The sequence below is a fragment of the Colius striatus genome, chromosome 6 (genome assembly GCF_028858725.1).
Source record: "Colius striatus isolate bColStr4 chromosome 6, bColStr4.1.hap1, whole genome shotgun sequence".
NCBI lineage: Eukaryota > Metazoa > Chordata > Aves > Coliiformes > Coliidae > Colius > Colius striatus.
The window spans coordinates 4,936,716-4,955,641 of record NC_084764.1 but is presented as its reverse complement, the minus strand read 5'-3'; the positions used below and the strand labels follow the sequence as shown (position 1 = coordinate 4,955,641).

Below are 18,926 nucleotides of genomic sequence, written 5' to 3'. Positions count from 1 at the left end.
ACCCCATCTTTCCTCTTCCCTCACTCACTGAGACTCCAGCCAGCTCAGAGTCCACCTGCGCCACTGGTACAGCCCTTCTCCAGCCTCCACTTTGTGGTAAGTGGGACAAAACCTACACTGGGTGTAAATGCCATCGCTGCTGGACGGGATGGGCGGCACAAAATGGGGCAGGGGCCAGCAGCGAGGCAGAGGGAAGGATTGGAGTTAGTCACCAGCTTTCAGGTGACAGTGAGATGATGAGGAAGGACTGATGGGAGGAAGCAAGAGAAGGTGGAATGTGGGGGGAACTTGTTTCTTAGGATGGATGAGTCAGAAGACTAAGGCAGGGGAATTTGTTGTGGGGAAAAGTGCAGAAGGAAAGGGGACGAACCAGGGGCTGGTTTGGTGTGTGGTGGTGGCTCATGCCTGGCTGATGCCTTGCTTCCACAGCTGTGATGATTGCTAGGGGTTTCCATTTGGATAGATCAACGTGCCCCCACCATCACCCCCCTCCCCAATTCCCCCTCAGGCTTTTGTCACCATCTCCCTGCCCTGGGAGAGGTGGGATGTGACCCCACAGCTGGACATCCCTTGAGCCCAGCTGAGGGGAGAGCCCACGGGCACAGCCTCTCCTCCCTTTTCCCTTTGCTCAAGTCATCGTCCTTCCCTGTTCTTTTTTATCCCTCCCTTAGCTTTCTGTCTTGCCCCTGGGGAGAGCTCTCCAAGCCCCCACAGCTCCCGTTGCTGGGAGAGAAGTGCATGTCTTCCACCCCACTCTATCCCCTCGTGTCTGCAAAAACCTTAACCCACTTCTTTTCCTCTGCTTCCCTCCTTGGCTCTTGTCCCTGAGAGTGAGTCATGTCTCTGTGTCTCCATTGCAAAGTCATCCCTGTAAAAACAACGTGGAGGTGGCCAGAGAGAGCCACAGAGCTGCTGGGACAGACGCAGGGGCCCGACTCTGGGAGCCAAGGAGCCCTTTTGGCCACCCAAAACTGTCACTGTGGCCACGTGGTCCCGTGCACGGTGCTGGGCTCCAGAGGACACTTGTGTTCTTTTATCATTTCATTGTCTGTAATTGGTTTCCTACTGAATTTGTTTGCTTGGTTTGTTTTGCAGTGTGTTTCTGGGAATATTCTGCATCTCTGTATTTTAATTACAGTAAAATTTGAGGATAAAAAAACCTCGCTTACGCTGGCTCTTGTTTGCAGTGGAGGGGGAGGGGAATGAGGAGAGGAAGCACAGCTGAAGGAAGATATTAGAGATTCCTTGGGAAATCAGATCTCTCCCCTAAGGGCTCTACATGAGGCACCAAGCAAGGCAGAACCTCTGTCCCTGCTTAAACTAGGACATGGCTTTCAACTGCGATTCAAAAGCTATTTTGCTGCAGGCGTGTTTCCTGATTGGAATGGTAAGAAGAGTTTGGAACCTCTAAACTCAGTTTCTTGTGTTGCTTTAAAGACCAGTGCATGGGAGGACTTTGGGGCAGGGGACAGCTGGCTTAGGCCTGACAGTGGGACCTCGAAGATGGGAGATTCTGCCTCTGCAGCTGCTGTTACACAGAATGTGATTTTATGGTGAGGGTTGGAAGGGAGCTTTAGGGATCATCCAGCCCAAGCCCCTGCTAAAGCAGGTTCCCCTCCAGCAGGTCACACGGGAACGTGTCCAGGTGGGTTTGGAAACCTCCAGAGCAGGAGCCTCCACACCCTCCCTGGGCAGCCTGGGCCAGGGCTGATGAGCTTTGAAAAGGTTCCCCCTCAGTCTTCTTCAGGCAGAACAGCCCCAGGTCTTGCAGCCTTTCCTGTGACATGTTCCAGCCCCCTGATCATCTTGGCGTCCCTGCTGTGGCCTCTCTCCAGCAGTTCCCTGTCCCTCTGGAGCTGGGGAGCCCAGAACTGGACACAGGGCTCCAGATGAGGCCTCAGCAGGGCAGAGCAGAGGGGGAGCAGAACCTCCCTCCACCTGCTGCCCACACTCTCCTTGATGCCCCCAGGCTGCCACTGGCTTCTTGCCCAGGAGGGCACGTTGCTGGCTCATGCTTTGTTATCACCCAGCACTCCCAGGTCCCTCTCCTGGAGCTGCTCTCAGCAGGTCACCCCCAGCCTGTGCTGCTGCAGGGGGTTGTTCCTCCCCAGGTGCAGGACTCTGTTCCTTTGTGCACAGCCACTTTTGCACAGCAAGAGAAACCTCACTCCCCCCAAAGCAGCCAGCCCTTTCTGCAGCCAGTCTGACATCCCTCCCCAGGGCTGGCAGCACGACAGCCAGACCCTCTGCAGGCAGTGTGGGTGCTGGGGATGGGCACAGCTGGCCACCCTGACCCCCTCACCCCCTGCAGGAGCACTTGCCCAGGGCAGAGCTGTCTGCTGCTCCCGGCAGCGCAGGGAGAACCGCGGCCCAGCGCCCGGGCTGGGTGTCCCTTTTACTGGGTCGAGGCCAAGAGCCAACAGCTCAGCATTATGAAGTGCTGACAAAAGGATTAATTTAGTAACTAATAACGGGGCAATCAAGCCATTTATTTGGTTGTCGTTGTGCTGGCAGCTGCTCACTGGGAGGGCCTGTGGCACACTGACGATGGTGCCTGCAGCCCACTCCGTGCCTCCATCCTTGCCTGCGGATGCAGCCAGGGCCAGCACAGCTTGGGAGGCTCTGAACTGGAGGTAGAGGGGAGGTGAAGCTGCCTGGGGTGGGGGTTTCTCCACCAGTCAAGTCGAGTTCCAGGTGCTCTGGCTGCCAGCCTTGAGGAGAGGCCATTAGATACATCACCCCCCTCACAGCCCAGCTGGAGCGGGCTTGCCACGTTAGCCAGGTCCCAAAACTACCTGTCCCTGCAGAGCTCTGCAGAGAGGAAAGCAGGCTGGAAGAAACACTAACAGTTACAGCTTTCCCCTCCTCACCCAGGCAGTGAGTCCCAGCTCCTCGTGTGTGACTGCTTGGGCTGGAAGCTGGTGGGCAGCAGGAGACCTTGGGAGAAGAGCCCAGCACAGGTAGGTGGGCTGTGGGCAGCCCCCTGCTGGGGACTGGTCCAGTGGCTGCAGGTGGACGTGACCAACCACGGCCACATCTCTCTGTGGGTCCCTGTCCTGCTCAGCTCCAGGAGTGACTAAGCCAGGAAACTGTAGGGACAGTGCTGTCCCCTGGGGACTGGCTTCCCAATCACAGCTGCAAGAGCTGCCTGCAGGGCTGGGCTGTCTGCAGGACTCTGTCCCAGCAGGGTGGGAGATGCTGGTCAGCCGTGCCAGCAGGGATCCATCCCACAGCCCAGCTCCCCACCACCCGCTTGCTGCCCACACATTGCCAGGACCATCATGTTTGCTTGGCCTTGGCATTTTGGCAAGTGCCATGCCCCCACATGGGCCAGCAAGCTGTCAGGTCTGTAAATAACCACGGGTTCTCCCTTTTTCCCTGAACTGCTGGCATTTTGACAAGCTCCAGATGCAAAGCCACGGGTGCCCGAGGTGCCTGCCCTTCCCTGCTGCCCGGGGTGGGTGCCATGGTCCCTGCTCCCCTCAGCCTTGCCCACTCCAGCCTCACTGTTGGTGCATCCACCCCAGTTTAGTCGCTGAGGTCCGAGATCCACCCCAGGTCAGTTTTATTGCACTTTTATTTACAGAAAACACGGAAATAAAGCATTAAATGTGTTGGGCTTTGACCAAACCACCCAATCACTTCCCCCTCCCCCCTTTTTTCTCCCCCCACCTTTGTGGCTTTTTGGCACAAAGCAGTACCCCAAGTGTTAACCGACCAACCACATAGGAGCAGCTGACCAAGTGCTCAGCCCCAATACCAGGACTTTAACCAGACAGACACGTTTGTACCAAGCTCAAAACCAAGGAGGTTGTCCCACGTTCAGCTTCCAGTCTGCCCTGCTCAGCTGGGGGCAAGGGGAGAGTTAATTCTAGAGGGGACAACACCCTTCATAAATTATATTTACCTCTTACATTGTAAAAGTAAACAGTGCAAAAAGTACAGTACCCCAGGAATCCTTGGTTTGGAAAGCTCGAAGGTTGCTTTGTACATTTTGTGTGTGTGTGTCTTTGTAAACATTTGTTACCCATCCACAGTTCTAAGCTCTTGCTTGGAGAGACCCGACTCCTCTTGCGGCCGGCACGTAGCGAGAGGCAGCGCTCGCTTCCCCTGGCCTCAGCTGCTGAGACGCCCGCTCAAGGTTTAGTGCAAATTTTGGAGGGGAGGGGCAAAAAAAAAAACCAACCCAAAAGACAAAAAAAAAAGAAAGGGAGGAAATGAAAGGGAAGGAAAAAAAATAAGGCAACAGTTAGAAACGGTTCAGTATCAAAACCGGGAGGGGGGGGGCGAGTTGGAGGGGGAAGCGCTGCCTTAGGAGAAGGGCAGGAAGTCTCTCTCCTCCACCAAGCTGATGGAGAGGTTCTTGAGCTCCTCCTCGGAGGTGGCGGATTTGTAGCCGAGCTGTGCCAGCACGGGCTGGCAGGCGCGCTGGGTGAAGGCCACGATCTCGTAGGACAGCCGGAAGCGCCACTTCTCCGCCGTCGCCGCCGAGTTCCGCACCGTCCCGTACTTGTGTTTGGAGGAAGACCTGTCCCCACGGGTGTTGTTCTGTATCCAACGTTCCACGTTGACGTCCATGGGGATGCCCAGGAAATCGTAGATCTCCTCGGTTTTTTTCATGGGGTTCCTGGCCAGGTCTTCGTACCGCACCAACATGTACTTGCCTTTGAGCCACGGCGGCCGGTTGAGGCCCGTGGACACGGAGTTCCAGAAGTCCTCGCACACCGTGGTGAGCTGGCTGACGTCCAGGTTGTAGGGTTTCCTGCCCGTGCCGTCCCAGATCCTCCACAGCCGGTAGGTGTCCCGGAAAGTCTCGCTCCTCGATGCCAGGATACCCCGGGGGTCCCTCACCAGCTGGATGACCTTCAAGTTGAGGCGCGGGTCCTCCACCAAAGCCCTCAAGTCGCTGACCTCGGGCACCCGCACGGTTTTGATGGCCACGTGCCCGTGCTCTCTGCACGACTCGGTGGCCAGCGTCAGGTTCAAGGTCCCGCACTTCTTCACGCAGTCTCCTTCTTCCAGGTGGAGGTCGGCGGCCCCCATGGCCTCGCAGACGGGCGGCGAGCACAGGGCCTTGCTGGCTCCCCTGCGGAAGAGGCGGTCGGTGGTGTGGTTGACGGGCTGGGGTTTGATGTAGTTCTCCAAGAAGTAGAGGTCGCAGTCGTAGAGGCTCCTCAGGAGGTCTCGGCTGGCCCCCAGCATCAACCTCCTGTCCGTCGTACTCTTGCTCTGGGTCAGCTTTGGGATCAGGGTGTACTGGACGTGGTAGAGGGGCTCAAATAAATAGAAGACGTCAAAGTGTTGGTTGAAGAGCTGCCCGACGAAGGAGGAGCCGCTGCGGGTGGTGGCGAGGATGAGGACGTGCGTCTTCCTGGAGAGGTTATAGGAGAAGGTGGGGCTCTCGTCGCACAGGCGCTCGGCCGCGTCGGGGTCCTGGCTCAGGCTGCAGTTCACGGGGTTGGCGATGGGGCAGCTGTGGAAGGACTTGGCGGTCAAGGTCCGGATCGCCGTGTACTGGATCGCGATGGACGCCAAGGCTAGTAGGAGGACAGCCTTCCAGGAACATTGCATGGCTGGTCACCTTCATGGAGCTTCTTCACAGGTCGTCTCGGTGTCTGCAACACAACAGAGAAGGCGTGGGTTGAGCAAGGAGTGCCGAGGGTGAGGTTTAGTTTAGTGATGGGCTTGGCAGTGTGAGGTTAGTGGTTGGACTTGATCATCTTAAAAGGTCTTTTCAACCATAATCATGCTAAGGAGGCCTCGAGTATCCTGCTGCTGGGGATGCTGACAAACACCTTCCCAATGCAACATCCACCAGCCATGTCCACGTGTACCTCAGACTGCAGAGCCCTGTTTCAGAGGACAGGAAGACCAGACAGAGGCTGGCAAGCCTGGAGAGACAGCTCCAGCCAGGACTCCAACCCCAGGGACTGCTTCCTTCCAGGCCGTACACAAGTCCTGTGCACCACAGCTCACCCGCTGCCCTGTGGCCCAGGCACTGAACTTGTGGTGCTGGCCAGATCCTGATCTGCACTGGGATTCAGGCCCTGCTCCTGTTCTGAGCACCACAGAGGGGAAAGCAATGCCATCAAGGAGGAACCGTGAGAAACCGTGTCCTCTCCATCCTCTGTTGGCAACAGGGCAGCGGCAGGAGCCCTGGGCACTGGAGGTGGGCACAGGGAAGTGGGGGCTGTGGTTGCCCAGGCTAGCTTTGCTGATGCCTTCTCTGCCCTGCTGCTGCCTGTCTGTGGGCCAGGGCAGGAGTGGCTGAGCAGGATGCTGGGATGGGGCGCTGGGCAGGAGCACCCCTGCCATGGCAGGGCTGCTGCAGCCTTGCTGAGATGTAACTGGTGGTGCTGCAGCATCTTCTTGTTTGCTAACCAGATAACAGGACTGGGGGTGATGGACATGAGCTGGGACACAAAAAGTTCCACTCAAACACAAGGAGAAACACGTTTGGTGCTGAGGTGAGGGAGCCCTGGCCCAGGCTGCCCAGGGAGGGTGTAGAGGCTCCTTCTCAGGAGGTTCCCAAACCCACCTGGACACGTTCCTGTGTGACCTGCTGGAGGGGAACCTGCTTTAGCAGGGGCTTGGGCTGGATGATCCCTAAAGCTCCCTTCCAACCCTCACCATAAAATCACACTCTGTGATTTTAGGACACCCCCCACCAGCCATCAGCATGTCTGCACACTAAGACCCAGAGCCATGCTGTGAGTAAGGGCTTGTTTCTCCTGGGCAATAAGGGATGCTTTCCCCTGAGCTCCTGCTGCCTGACAGGGATGCAGCACATGGCATTTGGCTATTTCTGCTCCTGATTCGGGGTTGTGCCCTGCAGAGGGGAGACCTGGCCCCCTGTGTCCACGTGGGATATATCATCCCTTGAGTAAAGGGTTTTTCCAGGTCTGCTGAGTCAGGGCAGGACAGGAGGGTCCCTGCTGGCATCTCCTAGCCCAGGTAGCTCCCGTAGGCTGCCTAAGTGGAAGGTGCAGTGGGAAGGCTTTCCTGCTCTCTAGTGATGGCCAGCCACACTGCATCCTTCCCACACAACCTCAGCTTCCACTCAGTGCAGTGCTGCTGCTGTGTGCCGGAGCGGATCCCACTCAGCTTGTCCCCTGCAAAAGCCACCCAGAGCCCCGGTGTGCCTGTGCTCCCCATTCCTGCTGCCTCCGTGCCTGTGAGCATTCCAGGCTCTCCATCCTCCTGGCCCAACTCCCCTTCACCATGAAGCAGGCTGCAGAGGGGGAGAAATGGAGCGTTGATCCCCTCTCTTGGCTGAGCAGGTGCAAAACTACAGCCCAGCTTCAGCCTCAGCTGCCCCTCGCTGCCCTGCCCCGGCGAGAGGCAGCTCTGGGAGAAGGGTTTCCCTGCCTGATGTCTCATTTGTGGCCTTTAAAGCCAGCCAGAGCCTCCCCTCAGCCCCTCAGATGGCTCTCCTGCCTCCTGCCATCGCTGCCTGGCCCCAGGAGCTGCCAGGAGAGGTGAGGATCACTTCCACTCACCCTTCCCCTCGCTTGTCTGTGGGGGACAGCCTGGCTGGTGTGAAACACCTCCCAAGCAGGAGCTGCACAGGGCTCCTCCAGGCTTGGAATGTGCTGGCTGAGCAGCCAACACGCTGTAAGGAGGATTTCCCCTGCACACAAGAACAGCAGGATAGCCACTTGCTCTCCCATCCCTGCCCTGAAGGACCAACTCCTTAAACTGGCCCATTCCTCTTCAGGCATGGGGAGCAGACTGAAGCCTCCAGCAGCTGCAGCAAGGGCCATGCCCACGTGGGGCTGGCACATCAGAGTCCCGTGTGAGGCATGTGCAGTTTGGGCTACCCAGCCCTAGACTGTGCGATGCTGTGACCATGGGAGTCACCCCAAAATGCTGGCCTCACCGATGTTTCCATCCTGTAAAGTGTTCCCAGCTGAAATCTCCCTCTGCTCTGACTCCAGCTCAGCTCCACCAAAGACGATGAGCAAACGCAGCCCGAGGGTGGGAGCTGAGTCCAGTCAGTCCCTGCAGGCAGCTGAGACAGAGCGCTGGGGTGGGGGAAAGCCACGGGGACCTCCCAGCCTCCACCCCTGCCACTGTAAGAGGCCTGCCAGAAGGCACAGGAGCTCTTTTTGTGCTGTGCTGGGGTCACCACTGCCCCTTCCCTGACCCTACAGGATCAGGCTGTGCTCCCCAGCCCTGCCGGCATCTCTCCCCGGCTCTGCAGCCGCGGCGGGGCCGGGCTGTGCGGGAGGGATGCCCCGGGCATCCAGCTCCCAGCGCTGCCTGGCCCGGGGGACGGGAGCACTGTCTGTGGGAAGAGCAAGGTGCTCAGCCCTTCCCCTCGCCGGCCCCGCTGCCCAAAGGATGAGGAAGAGGATGGGTGAGAGCAGAGCAGCCTCCCCCAACCCGCACACCAGCAAACGGCAGCGGAGTCACCTGCCCGCCTTCCTCCTCCCCTGACTCCCGGCACCACTCCGGGGAGGATGAGCAGGCGAGAAGCCAGTGAGACAGCCCAGGAGCGCCGGGGAGATGGAAGGTGATGAATTAAGCTGAATGGCATCCGTGAGTCACCGGCGCGGGGAGCAGCGAGCGCGGCCGGCCAGCCCCGGTCCCAGCCCCGGCTCCAGCCCCGGCTCCAGCCCCGGTCCCGGTCCCAGCCCCGGCTCCAGCTCCAGCCCCGGCTCCAGCCGCAGCACAGCCCGGGGAGGCGCGGGAGGAGATGCTGAGCGGCTAACTCCTGTTTCAGGGATGCTGTTCCCGGCTTTGATAGCAACGATCTGCTTTTAGAGACGTGCTGGGGCGCTACCAGGCTGGCCCCGGCGGGGCTGCTGCGGGGGTCGCAGCGACTCACCCCCCTTCCCCTGTCACACAGGGCAGTGCCTCCCACCGCCGTGGCACTGGGCTTCGGGGAGGGCTCCCGCAGCATCTCCAGACTGCCCTGCCTCCTGCCCCAAACCTTCCTTGCAGGTTCCCCAGCTGCTCCCCGGAGCTGGCCGTGTTTGGGCAACTTGAGGGGGTGGGTGATGGCAGCTTTAGGCAGGAGAGCTCGCCATGACTGACGCTGACATTGCTGTTTCCAAGGTGCTCTCAAAGGGCAGTCAAAAAGCCCTGCTCTTTTCAGCTGCCTTGCAGCCTCTCCCTCAACAGCTCGCCAGAAGTTGTACCCTCGGCCTGGCTGAGCACATCCTGGGCTCCCTTGGCACCACCAGGGAAATCCCTCTGCGCTTCCCCGTGGCAGGGAGGATGGGAAAAGGGAGCAGAAGAAAGTACGAGGGTCTGTGTGAGGCAGCCGCCTGCTCCAGCCCTGGCACAAGCCCCGACGGCAGGCTGATGCACCGGAGGAGCACCCACGAACCCTTCCCTGGCCCTCCCCTCACCTTCGGCACCCTCTGCCCCCAGAAGCGCTTCCCATCAGCAAGGCTGTTTCCATGGCAACGCCAGAGTGACTCAGGACTTTGGGACCAGCTGGAAAACACAACCTCGAGGAGCCAAACGCCAGCGAGGTGCTGGGGGTCTGGGTGGCAGGAAGAGGGGTGGGCGAGCGCGGGGATGGGACCGGGCAGGGCTGCCCGCACGCCTGGGCACGCTCGGGCTGGCACAGAGGGGTACGAGGGCACAGACCCCACAAGGCAAAGCCCATGCTGGGAGTTGGAAGGCAAACACCCCTCTCCTGACACGAGTGTGACTGCAGCACTCGGAAGGCATCGCTGCAGTAAGCTCGCAGGGGGACACATCCCAAAACGTGCCTGGGTGCAGACAACCCCTCCCCACGCCGGGAGCGAGAGCCACTGCGTGTACAGTCACCCACAGAGTCTGCTGCACCAACTTCAGCTCAGCCCCTCAACCCCTGCCCAGAGCAACAGCCCTGCGTGCCCCGGCCAAGGCAGAGCAGCTTGTTGAAAGTCTGGGCAGGGAGGAGGGAGCTGCGGGCAGTGCCCTGTGGTGCCTCCAAGCCCAACCGGCCCCGCTCCCCCTAAGGAAATTAAGTCTCTGGGTTGCAAAACAACTCTCGGCCAGAGACCTGCTGGCACGGGCCCTGCCGGCCTCCCACCGAGCAAAGAGTTTCATCTTATCCAACAACACGTTGTGGCCGCTGAGGGGGGAGAAGACAACGGGCTGCCGACGAGGTTTAACGAGGACCATCCCGCTCCTCGGCCACAGCGGCTTAGTCATGCTGGGGGCTCTGTGAAGCTGGACAACTGAGCACGCCTGTGGCCCAGGCAGCCGCCTCGGGTGCTGGGGAGGCTGCACCCCGCTGCTCCCCGGGGGAAAGGGGGAGCACTGAGCAGCTCCCCCCTTTCCCCTCACCACAGGCACCACCTGACGTTGGGTACCGCAGCTCAGTGGGCTGGTCTCTGCCCCTCAGCCTCCCCTTGCAGCAGGGGCTCACCAACCTGAGCCCCCCTCACAGGGTGGGAGACAGCCTTCAGCCTCACCTCCTCTTCAGCAGAGCAGCTTCCCGAGGGCCACAGCAGGGGACTGGCACCAGTGGTGAGCCCCATGCAGGGGGCACGAAGGTGCTTAGTGCCCGTCAGACCCAGCCCAGCTCCGCTCTCGCCTGCCTCACCTCCGGCGGCACTTTCCTAACGATGAGGCACGGGACCCCGCTGCTCAAAGCCACTGCTGGCGTGCCCCCTGCTCCCCTGCCTCTGCCCGTGCCCTCTGCCTTTCAGAGGGAGACCGAGAGATCCTTTGCCACCAAGCACACTGCCCACTCTGACCAGCAACGATACCATCACAGAGCTTTCACCGGGGATGTGGGATTTTCCCCTCTGGCACTCGGCACACGCATCTCCTGTTAATTAGTCTCTATCCAGAAATGCCAACCCCAACCGGTCCCAGAGTTTTCTTATCACGACATCAACCTGTGCCTCTTTATCCCCCATCGGCTGAACTGCAACCGTCTCTTCCCGAGGATGCAAACGCCTGGGTTAAGCCCGATCCACGTTTTGGTGTGTGCCATCCACCAGCCCGTTTGTTCGCGCTCTCTCCCTCCCGGAGCGCTCCCCTGGCAGGACCTGGAAAAGGCTCTTTTGGGATGAAGGGGCTCATTCACCAACTCGAAACGCTCTCTTTGGCAGGAGCCCGAGCGCTGAACGGCGCAGGCTTCCCGCAGGACTGCTCCCCGCCACGCCGAGCGTCCGCCGCGGTCTCCCGGCCAGCCCGCGCCTCGGCGGCGGCTCCAGGGCGCTCCGACAGCGGCTCGGACGGGCGGCCAGGGCAGCCGGCCTCCCCCCCGCCGCCATCGCCGACTTACTTCTTCCAGGAGGCAGCTCCTCGCCTCAACAGCAGCCCAAGTTTGGCCACAGCTCGTTCTCCGGCGCGGGGGGACAAGGGGGCGGCGGCGCCGGGGCGCGGGCGGCTGGCGGGTCCCGCAGCAAGGGACCAGCGAGGGCAAAGTCGCTGCCGCCGCTGCGGCCGACGTCTGGCCAAGTTGGTGGCGCGGAAAGGGATTCCAGTCGCTCCCCCGGACCCCCCCTCACCCCGTATCGCCCTTACCTGTCGGTGCGCCCCGGCGGGCTCCCCCCCCGCATCCCCGGCGAGCCCCACCGCGGCTCCTCGGGGCGGGGGTCGCCGAGCCCGGCGCGGCCCGGCGGGGGGGTTGTGGGAGCTCGAGGAGCCGCCCGTGCCGTCCCGTCGCGTCCCGTCGCGCAGCGGGTGCGGGGGCTCGGTGCGGCGCTCAGGGGGCCGCGCCGCGGGGGCTCATCGCTGCCCGCCCTGCGCTGCGCTGCGCTGCGCTGCCCGCGCGGGGCCCCGCGCACTGCCCGCCCCCCGCCTCCCGCGCCCCGCCCCGCCCCGCCCCCCGCACCCCCGCACCCCCCGGCCCGGCCGTCAGTCGCGGGGGAACGGGCGGGGGATGGATCCCTGGAGACCTGGTCAGGACACCCCGCGCGGGGGGAGGAGGGGATGGGATTTGGATGCGGGGCAGCATCCCCCCGGCAGCCTGAGCAGCATCACCCGGAGCTCACCGCCCCTCCTCGGGACCCAAGCAGCAGCCTCCGGGACGCAAGCAGTTCCCCTCGGAACCCGCTACGCCCCCGCCGTGACACAAGCATCCCCTCCCGCAGCCCAAGCAGCCCCTCCCGGAGCTCATCAGCACCCCCCGGGAGCCTGAGCAGCATCACCCGGAGCAAACCAGCCCTCATCCAGGACCCAAGCAGTTGCCCTCGGAACCCACTACCTCCGCACCGTGACACAACCATCCCCCCCCCGCAGCCCGAGCAGCCCCTCCCGGAGCACATCATCACCCAAGCAGCACCCCTAGGTCTCACTAACCCTCCTTCCCAGGACCCAAGCAGCCTTCCCTGAAGCCGGAGCAGCACCCCTAGCAGCCCCCTATTCCCCCGTGGGACACAAGCAGTCTGCCCGGGAGTCCTCTACCTCTTCACCCAGCCCAAGCAGCAACCCCCCCCCCCCCATCGCCCCACGCCCAGCCAGATTCGGTAGCGATGGCGATGTGCATTTATTTGCTCGTTTTCCAGCGGCTCTCGTTCATCATAAATGATCTTGTCCTGGGAACACGTTGTCCGGGGGCAGGAATCCTCCCGGCACTGCCAAACCCGGCGGGGCTGATGTCCTGGGAAGGTGGGATGGGGCAGAGGGGGGTGTCAGGGCTGGGGGGGGGGGGGGGGGTTGGGGGAGGGGAATAGCCACTTTCCTCCTGGGTTCTGCTTCCATTCGAGCTCTCCAAAGCGGCTGGACTTGGACTTTTGGCAACTTTGAGCGTTTCCCTTTTGTCCAGCACTTGCCAAGCAGCTGTGTTCTCAGCCCAGGCACTGGAGTGGCAGCCACCAACGCCTGGGCATCAAGGAATCACAGCACTTTTGCTTCTTATGGGAGCAACACCCAGCTCCTGACAACAACCCCCTGAGCCCTGCAAGGAGCTGTCTCCCCCCTACACAGGGATTTCCAGACCTTCCCCTCTGGCTCACAAGAAGGTACCTGTGGGACCAGCTGTGACCAGCAGCAGCTCTCAATGACTTTGCTCAGCAGACAGCTCAGCAGAGCCCACATCCCTGCACTGCAGTTGTGTCGAGAGAGAAATAAATCCCTGGGGACACTGGTCTCACCTCCACTCTCAGAGGTCTGCCAGGCTGCAATGGTGACTTCAGGGCCCTGAGGGTGCCTTTAAATCTCGGGGAAACACAACAGCAGAGTCGTCACTTTCGGTGTTTAGTGTTTTGGACCTGCATTTGCTGTTTTAGGAGTATCCAGATCTTGTGTGCCCAAAAATACTGGTACTTCTCAAGCCTTTTTACAATATCCCTGACAGCTTTAGCCCCCTTCATCTAATTTTAGAAAACTTTGTGGGGGTTTTATATTTATAAACAGTTGGTGCTTAAATATTATTTCTCTCACCATAGCAACAGCTCCCCATCGTAGCATTGGTTGTACAGTGCTGTTGCATTGGTGTATCCCTGCTTTCATAGCATCACAGGATCACAGAATGGGGTTGGAAGGGAGCTTTAGGGATCATCCAGCCCAAGCCCCTGCTAGAGCAGGTTCCCCTCCATCAGGTCACACAGGAACGTGTCCAGGTGGGTTTGGGAACCTCCAGAGCAGGAGCCTCCACACCCTCCCTGGGCAGCCTGGGCCAGGGCTCCCTCACCTCAGCACCAAACAAGTTTCTCCTTGTGTTTAAGTGGAACTTTCTGTGTCCCAGCTTCTTCCCATCACCCTTTGTCCTGTCACTGGGCACCACAGAAAAAAGTGTCACCCCATCCTCCCGCTGACACCCACGTCACATTTTTGTGTGACAAAGCCCTGCAGCCGCTCTCTCTCATGCCTGTTTTCCTGCACCTTGTGAAAGACAAGGACTGAAGCTCCTGCCTATCCCAACTCTCTTCCCAGAGCTGGGAAAGAGCTGCACTGGAACAAGCTGGTGGCCCTGGGTTTCTGTCACCAGTGCTCCTCAGGCCTCAGGCCATCACCTTCCATTGTCACAAGCTGCTGTCCCCCACAGACCCACAGGAACTCCATGATAGCCCCAAATGCCACCCAGTAAAGGATTTACTCCTCTCTCAGCCACCAGCCAAGAAACAATTTGGGTGCTGAGACACCTCCAAAGCCCATCTGCAAAACTCCAGAGTGCCCCACAACTCAGAGCAATGCCAGAGCTACTCAAAAGGTACCTCAGGGTGCTGGGGGTTAGTCCCCTGGCTGGTGAGACTGGAGAACTTGCAAACACCAGCACTATGCCCTGAGTGTTTATACAACACCTGGGCTTTAAATTATGATGTTGAACCCAGGCTGAGATGAAGGGACTGTGGCTGGAGAGGCTGTTTCACCCAAAGGAAAGAAGTTTGAGAGAATGATGCAATAAAATGAGGGCTAAAAGTAGGGTTGGAGGACAAACAGATGCTTCTGATGGTTTCAGTGAGGTGTCATCACGTTTCCTGATGCTTCCTGGGGCTTTAAGTGTTAACCTAGAGAGATGCTGTGGGCTTGAAAGTTCACACGTTACAGCTCTGCATCTCTGACCGGTGAGTAGTCAAATATTAATGAGGCTCCGTGAGGCGTGTGCGTGGTCAGTTTGCCTTTCAGAGGGAAGGACTGCTGTGGCAGGCAGGGAAACGTGCCTCTGTTTAAGAGGCATTGTTTTTCCCCTGTGTGGCTCCAGGCAGGAGAGCAGAGAAGCTGCTGGGGAGATGGAGAGACTGAAAACAAGAGCTCGCCCCTTGACATCTTCAGCTGAGCCCAAATGCAGTTTCAAAGCAGCCCATCTCCCTGCTTCCCAACAAGAGGCTGCCACCAAGGCTTTGTGTCCTCTCCTCTTGGGTTATGGCCCAAAAAATCTACCTTACCAACATAGCCTCACAGAATCATTTTGAATGGAAAGGACCTTTAAGATGATGGAGTCCCAGCCCTCCCCTCACCCTGCCAAGCCCATCACTAACTCACAGCCCTCAGCACCTCAGCTCCACGCCTTTGGGATCCCTCCAGGGATGGGCACTCCCCCAGCTCCCTGGGCAGCCTGGCACAGGGGCTGACACCCCTCTCAGGGAAACAGTTCTGCCTCAGCTCCAATCTCAACCTCCCCTGGGGCAACTTGAGCCCATTTTCTCTTGTCCCATCACTTGTTACTTGGGGGAAGAGACTGACCCCCACCTCACTACAGCCTCCTGTCAGGTAGCTGCAGAGAGTGATGATGTCTCCCCTCAGCCTCCTCTTCTCCACACTAAACACCCCCAGCTCCCTCAGCTGCTCCCCATCACACTTGTGCTCCACAATCTACTTGGGACTATATGTGATAAAATACCAAGGTGGCTGTTAAGGTGAAATGAAGGTTTCTGTTCCTATCCTTCAGAATGCAGTCAGGAGCAAGGTTCTGATTGTCACAGCCATCTGGCCCCCCATAGCACACTTGTGAAATACCATTGACATCGACAGCAATGTATTAAGGCACATCAACTTCAAGGCAGACTAACAGAAAAACACTCTTTGTGTGCATTTGGAGAGCCTGTGTCAGGTTGTACTGTAGTGTGTGTAAACCCACATGCATTCCTTGGCTTCCCTTGGCAGGGCTGTGGGGTACAGACCTCCCCCTGAGGAGGTTCTAAAGTGTGCTGGAGCTCAACAGTGCATGGGGCTGGTGGGGTTACCAAAATCATTCCTAAGGTGATTCCACAGGGTGATTTTTGTCATCCTTGGAATATTTTGAGGATGCTTGACTTTTCTGAAAGTGTCCTTTCTCGTTGGCCTGCACTAGAAGCTTTAACAAAAGACTCTACACTTGGTGTAGTTCAGAAGTGGTGACAAACAGCTCATGCTAGAATCCCTTCTCTTGAGGAGCTTGCAAAGGTTGTGTGTGCTGGACTGGCCACATAGCCAAGGTTGCCTTTACCTGCCCCAGCCCATTGCTCCCCTTTCCTTTTTGGTTTTCCTTCCAAGAGCCACAAGTCGATGGGACACATAGCTTAAAGGGAATGAAATCCTTTGATTTGTGGCAACAGATCAGTTTTAAATTGCTGGGAAGGGAGAGGGGGGAGATTCTTCTCCTCTATACAAAAACAAGCACCATCGACTCTCTGTAAAAACCCAGAGGGGCTGGAGAGCTGTCTGGTGAAAAAGGCTGTGGGGGCATTAACTGACAGGGGCTGAACATGAGGCAGCAGTGTGCCCAGGTGGCCAAGCAGACCAAGGGCATCCTGGCTGTGTCAGGCACAGTGTGGCAGCAGGGCCAGGGCAGGGATTGTGCCCCTGTACTGGGCACTGCTGAGGCTGCACCTCGAGTGCTGGGTTCAGTTCTGGGCCCCTCACTACAAGAAGGACACTGAGGGGCTGGAGATAGGCACTGGGACTGGGGAAGGGGCTGGAGCACAAGTGTGATGGGGAGCAGCTGAAGGAGCTGGGGGTGTTTAGTGTGGAGAAGAGGAGGCTGAGGGGAGACATCATCACTCTCTGCAGCTACCTGACAGGAGGCTGTAGTGAGGTGGGGATCAGTCTCTTCTCCCAAGTGATGGGACAAGAGGAAATGAGCTCAAGTTGTCCCAGGGGAAGTTTAGATTGGAGCTGAGGAAGGATTTTTACCCTGAGAGGGGTGTCAGCCCCTGTGCCAGGCTGCCCAGGGAGCTGGGGCAGTGCCCATCCCTGGAGGGATCCCAAAGCCATGGAGCTGAGGTGCTGAGGGCTGTGGGTTAGTGATGGGCTTGGCAGGGTGAGGGGAGGGCTGGGACTCCATGAGCTTAAAGGTCTTTTCCACCTGAAACGATTCTGTGATGCCATGATTCTGAACATGCCCTTTATTTCCAGTCTGGAGGCGTTGAGTTTTGGCTTCCAGCCACCAGATTGCATTATGTCTTTGCCTATTAGATTAAAGAGCTATCTACTATGTGAACTATTTCTCCCATGTAGGTATTAATAGATCATGATCAAGGCACCTCTTAACCTTCTCTCTGAGAAGTTTAGTCTATTTAACTTCTTTATCTCTCACAGCAAAGCAGGGGTTTCTCTGCTTTTTATCATTCTAACTGTTCCCTCCAGCCTGCCTGATGTCTGTTTGGAAACACAGACCCCCCCAAAGCACAGGGAGCAGCCTGGGACTGGCCTCATCTCAACTAAGGATCCTGACACCCTACTTAGCCCACTGTGATCTCCACTCCCTTGTCACCACTGTGGGCTGATCTTGACCACATCTTGGTTTACTCCCAAGAAATCTCCCAGGCAAAGGTCAAAGATTAAGAGCTCTTGGCTTCTGTGTTACTCCTAAACCTAAACGGGACCCAGCCTTGCTGCTGTCAGCCCTCCTAGGTCTGTTTCCATCTCTCCTGAGGTGAGGTCAACAGGCAAATTACCCTCTGACAGAGACCCAAAACCAGTATCCACAGCTGTGCTTCCCATAGCATTGTCTTATTGGTTTCTTCCCTACAAGCACACGTCAGGCTTGACGGTGTGAAACGTGTCCCAGGAATCACATGGGATCCAAGTCAACACTGACGTGGCCCTTCCTTTGTCTTTCAGAACCCTGTTTTCTTTTTGGGGTGTTCAAAGTACAGCAGGAGCTTGAGCACTGCTTCTGGTATCTTTGATAGCAATCACTCAGGTGGTGTGAATTCACAGAGGGCTTGGGTGGGTGGTTTGCTCACAGACTCTGTGTTTCATCCACTTTCCACATCTTGAAAGCTTCTGCAAGCGACTGAAATGGGGGGAGTCATTGACTCATGGTGGGAGAGAGCAAGATCTTAGGGAAGGGGATGGTGACCTCATCATACAAAATCCCCAAGCCAGCTGCTTTTACCCATTCTTGCTCTCCTGTGTACAGCCAGATGTGTGTCCTCAAGGGATCTTCAGGACCTCTGTGACGCAGAGGACAGGGGATGCTGGTCTAGGATCATCCCTGGGTGCCTCTTGATAGGCAATGAGAGGGTTTTTTTGGACTGGTCTTGTCTGGTTTTTCAGAGCTGTCCTTTGCAGGGTTAACAGAAAATCATATCACTTTGCTATCTTCTGCTAACACAACGTTTGTGCTGGTGCTTATCAGAACTGGGCTTGGTGGTGCTCAGCCTGACTAATTGCTTATGAATACAGCCCTTGTTCTGCTCTTTCCTCAATGCATATGCACACAAACTTGCATTCATCCAGCACTTACACCAGCCTTAAGAGTCCCACTAAAAGCCTCTGTGAGGGCTGGGGAGGAGAACAGCCTGTCACCTGCTAGCCCTGGCTACCAGATGTCCTGCATCTGGGGGGAAATGAGAAGCCCTTCATGCTAACTGCCCAAGGCTGGGTTGTTGTAATAGAGCAGGAAGCTCTGCTGGCCCTTGGGGCAGCTCTGTCACACCACCCTGGGGTTTGAGGTCAGTCGAGTTTCTCATCTTGGATAAAAAGAAGGATGCAAAGTGTGAAAGTTGGTGTGGCACTGGTTGTTGCTTGCAATGCTTTGGGGGGTTTTAGGTTGCTCTGAGGTCGGTATGGCCATGGCTGCCACATCTTATAGGGTTATCAGAGCAGAGGGACCTTGAGAGGAGCTGGACAATCCCCAGGGAAGATGGGGAGGCTGCTGGGTGCTGTTTGCAGGGCTTGAGACTACAGAAAAGTCTGGCTGGAGGGCTCTAGCTCCGTCCTCAGAGAGTTGTGCCTCTGCCTCAACTTGTGGGCTCATCTGTGGTGAGGGGCAGAGCTGCTAAAGAAGTGTGAGGGAGCAGGGTGCTTGCAGGAGAAGGAGCTGCCTGCCTGGCCCCCCAGAAGCAGGAGGCAACATGGGGGCACCATGCCCCCAGCCCTGACCCAAAGAGGTCTGAGCACCCCGGAACACCAGGCATGACCCACACCAGTGGCACCCATGGCCTTCCCCAGCCCTTCTGATGTGGGTGTCATGCTTCTGTAGAGCCTCCAGTTAGCCCCTGTGAAGTCCCTGAGGAAGCAGGGAGGCATCAGTGGGGTCTCTCAGGTCATCTTCAACTGCCCAAGGTTCCCAAAGCCTCCATGTGAGCCTGCATGCACCTGGG

General features: G+C 58.2%; 1 protein-coding gene across 1 annotated transcript; it reads right to left on the bottom strand.

Annotated features, from left to right (window-relative positions):
* Positions 1–3,707: 3,707 nt before the first annotated feature.
* CHST1 (carbohydrate sulfotransferase 1) lies at positions 3,708–11,682 on the bottom strand. Its single transcript, XM_061998382.1, has 2 exons — positions 11,479–11,682; positions 3,708–5,615 (listed from the first exon to the last, which is right to left on the bottom strand). The coding sequence occupies exon 2, from the start codon at positions 5,569–5,571 to the stop codon at positions 4,312–4,314; it is 1,260 nt and encodes a 419-aa protein (XP_061854366.1). The 5' UTR covers positions 5,572–5,615; positions 11,479–11,682; the 3' UTR covers positions 3,708–4,311.
* Between the last annotated feature and the right edge of the window lie 7,244 nt (positions 11,683–18,926).

Coding starts and splice junctions, on each gene's coding strand:
- CHST1 (XM_061998382.1), bottom strand. CDS start 5,571: ATGCAATGTTCCTGGAAGGCTGTCCTCCTACTAGCCTTGGCGTCCATC.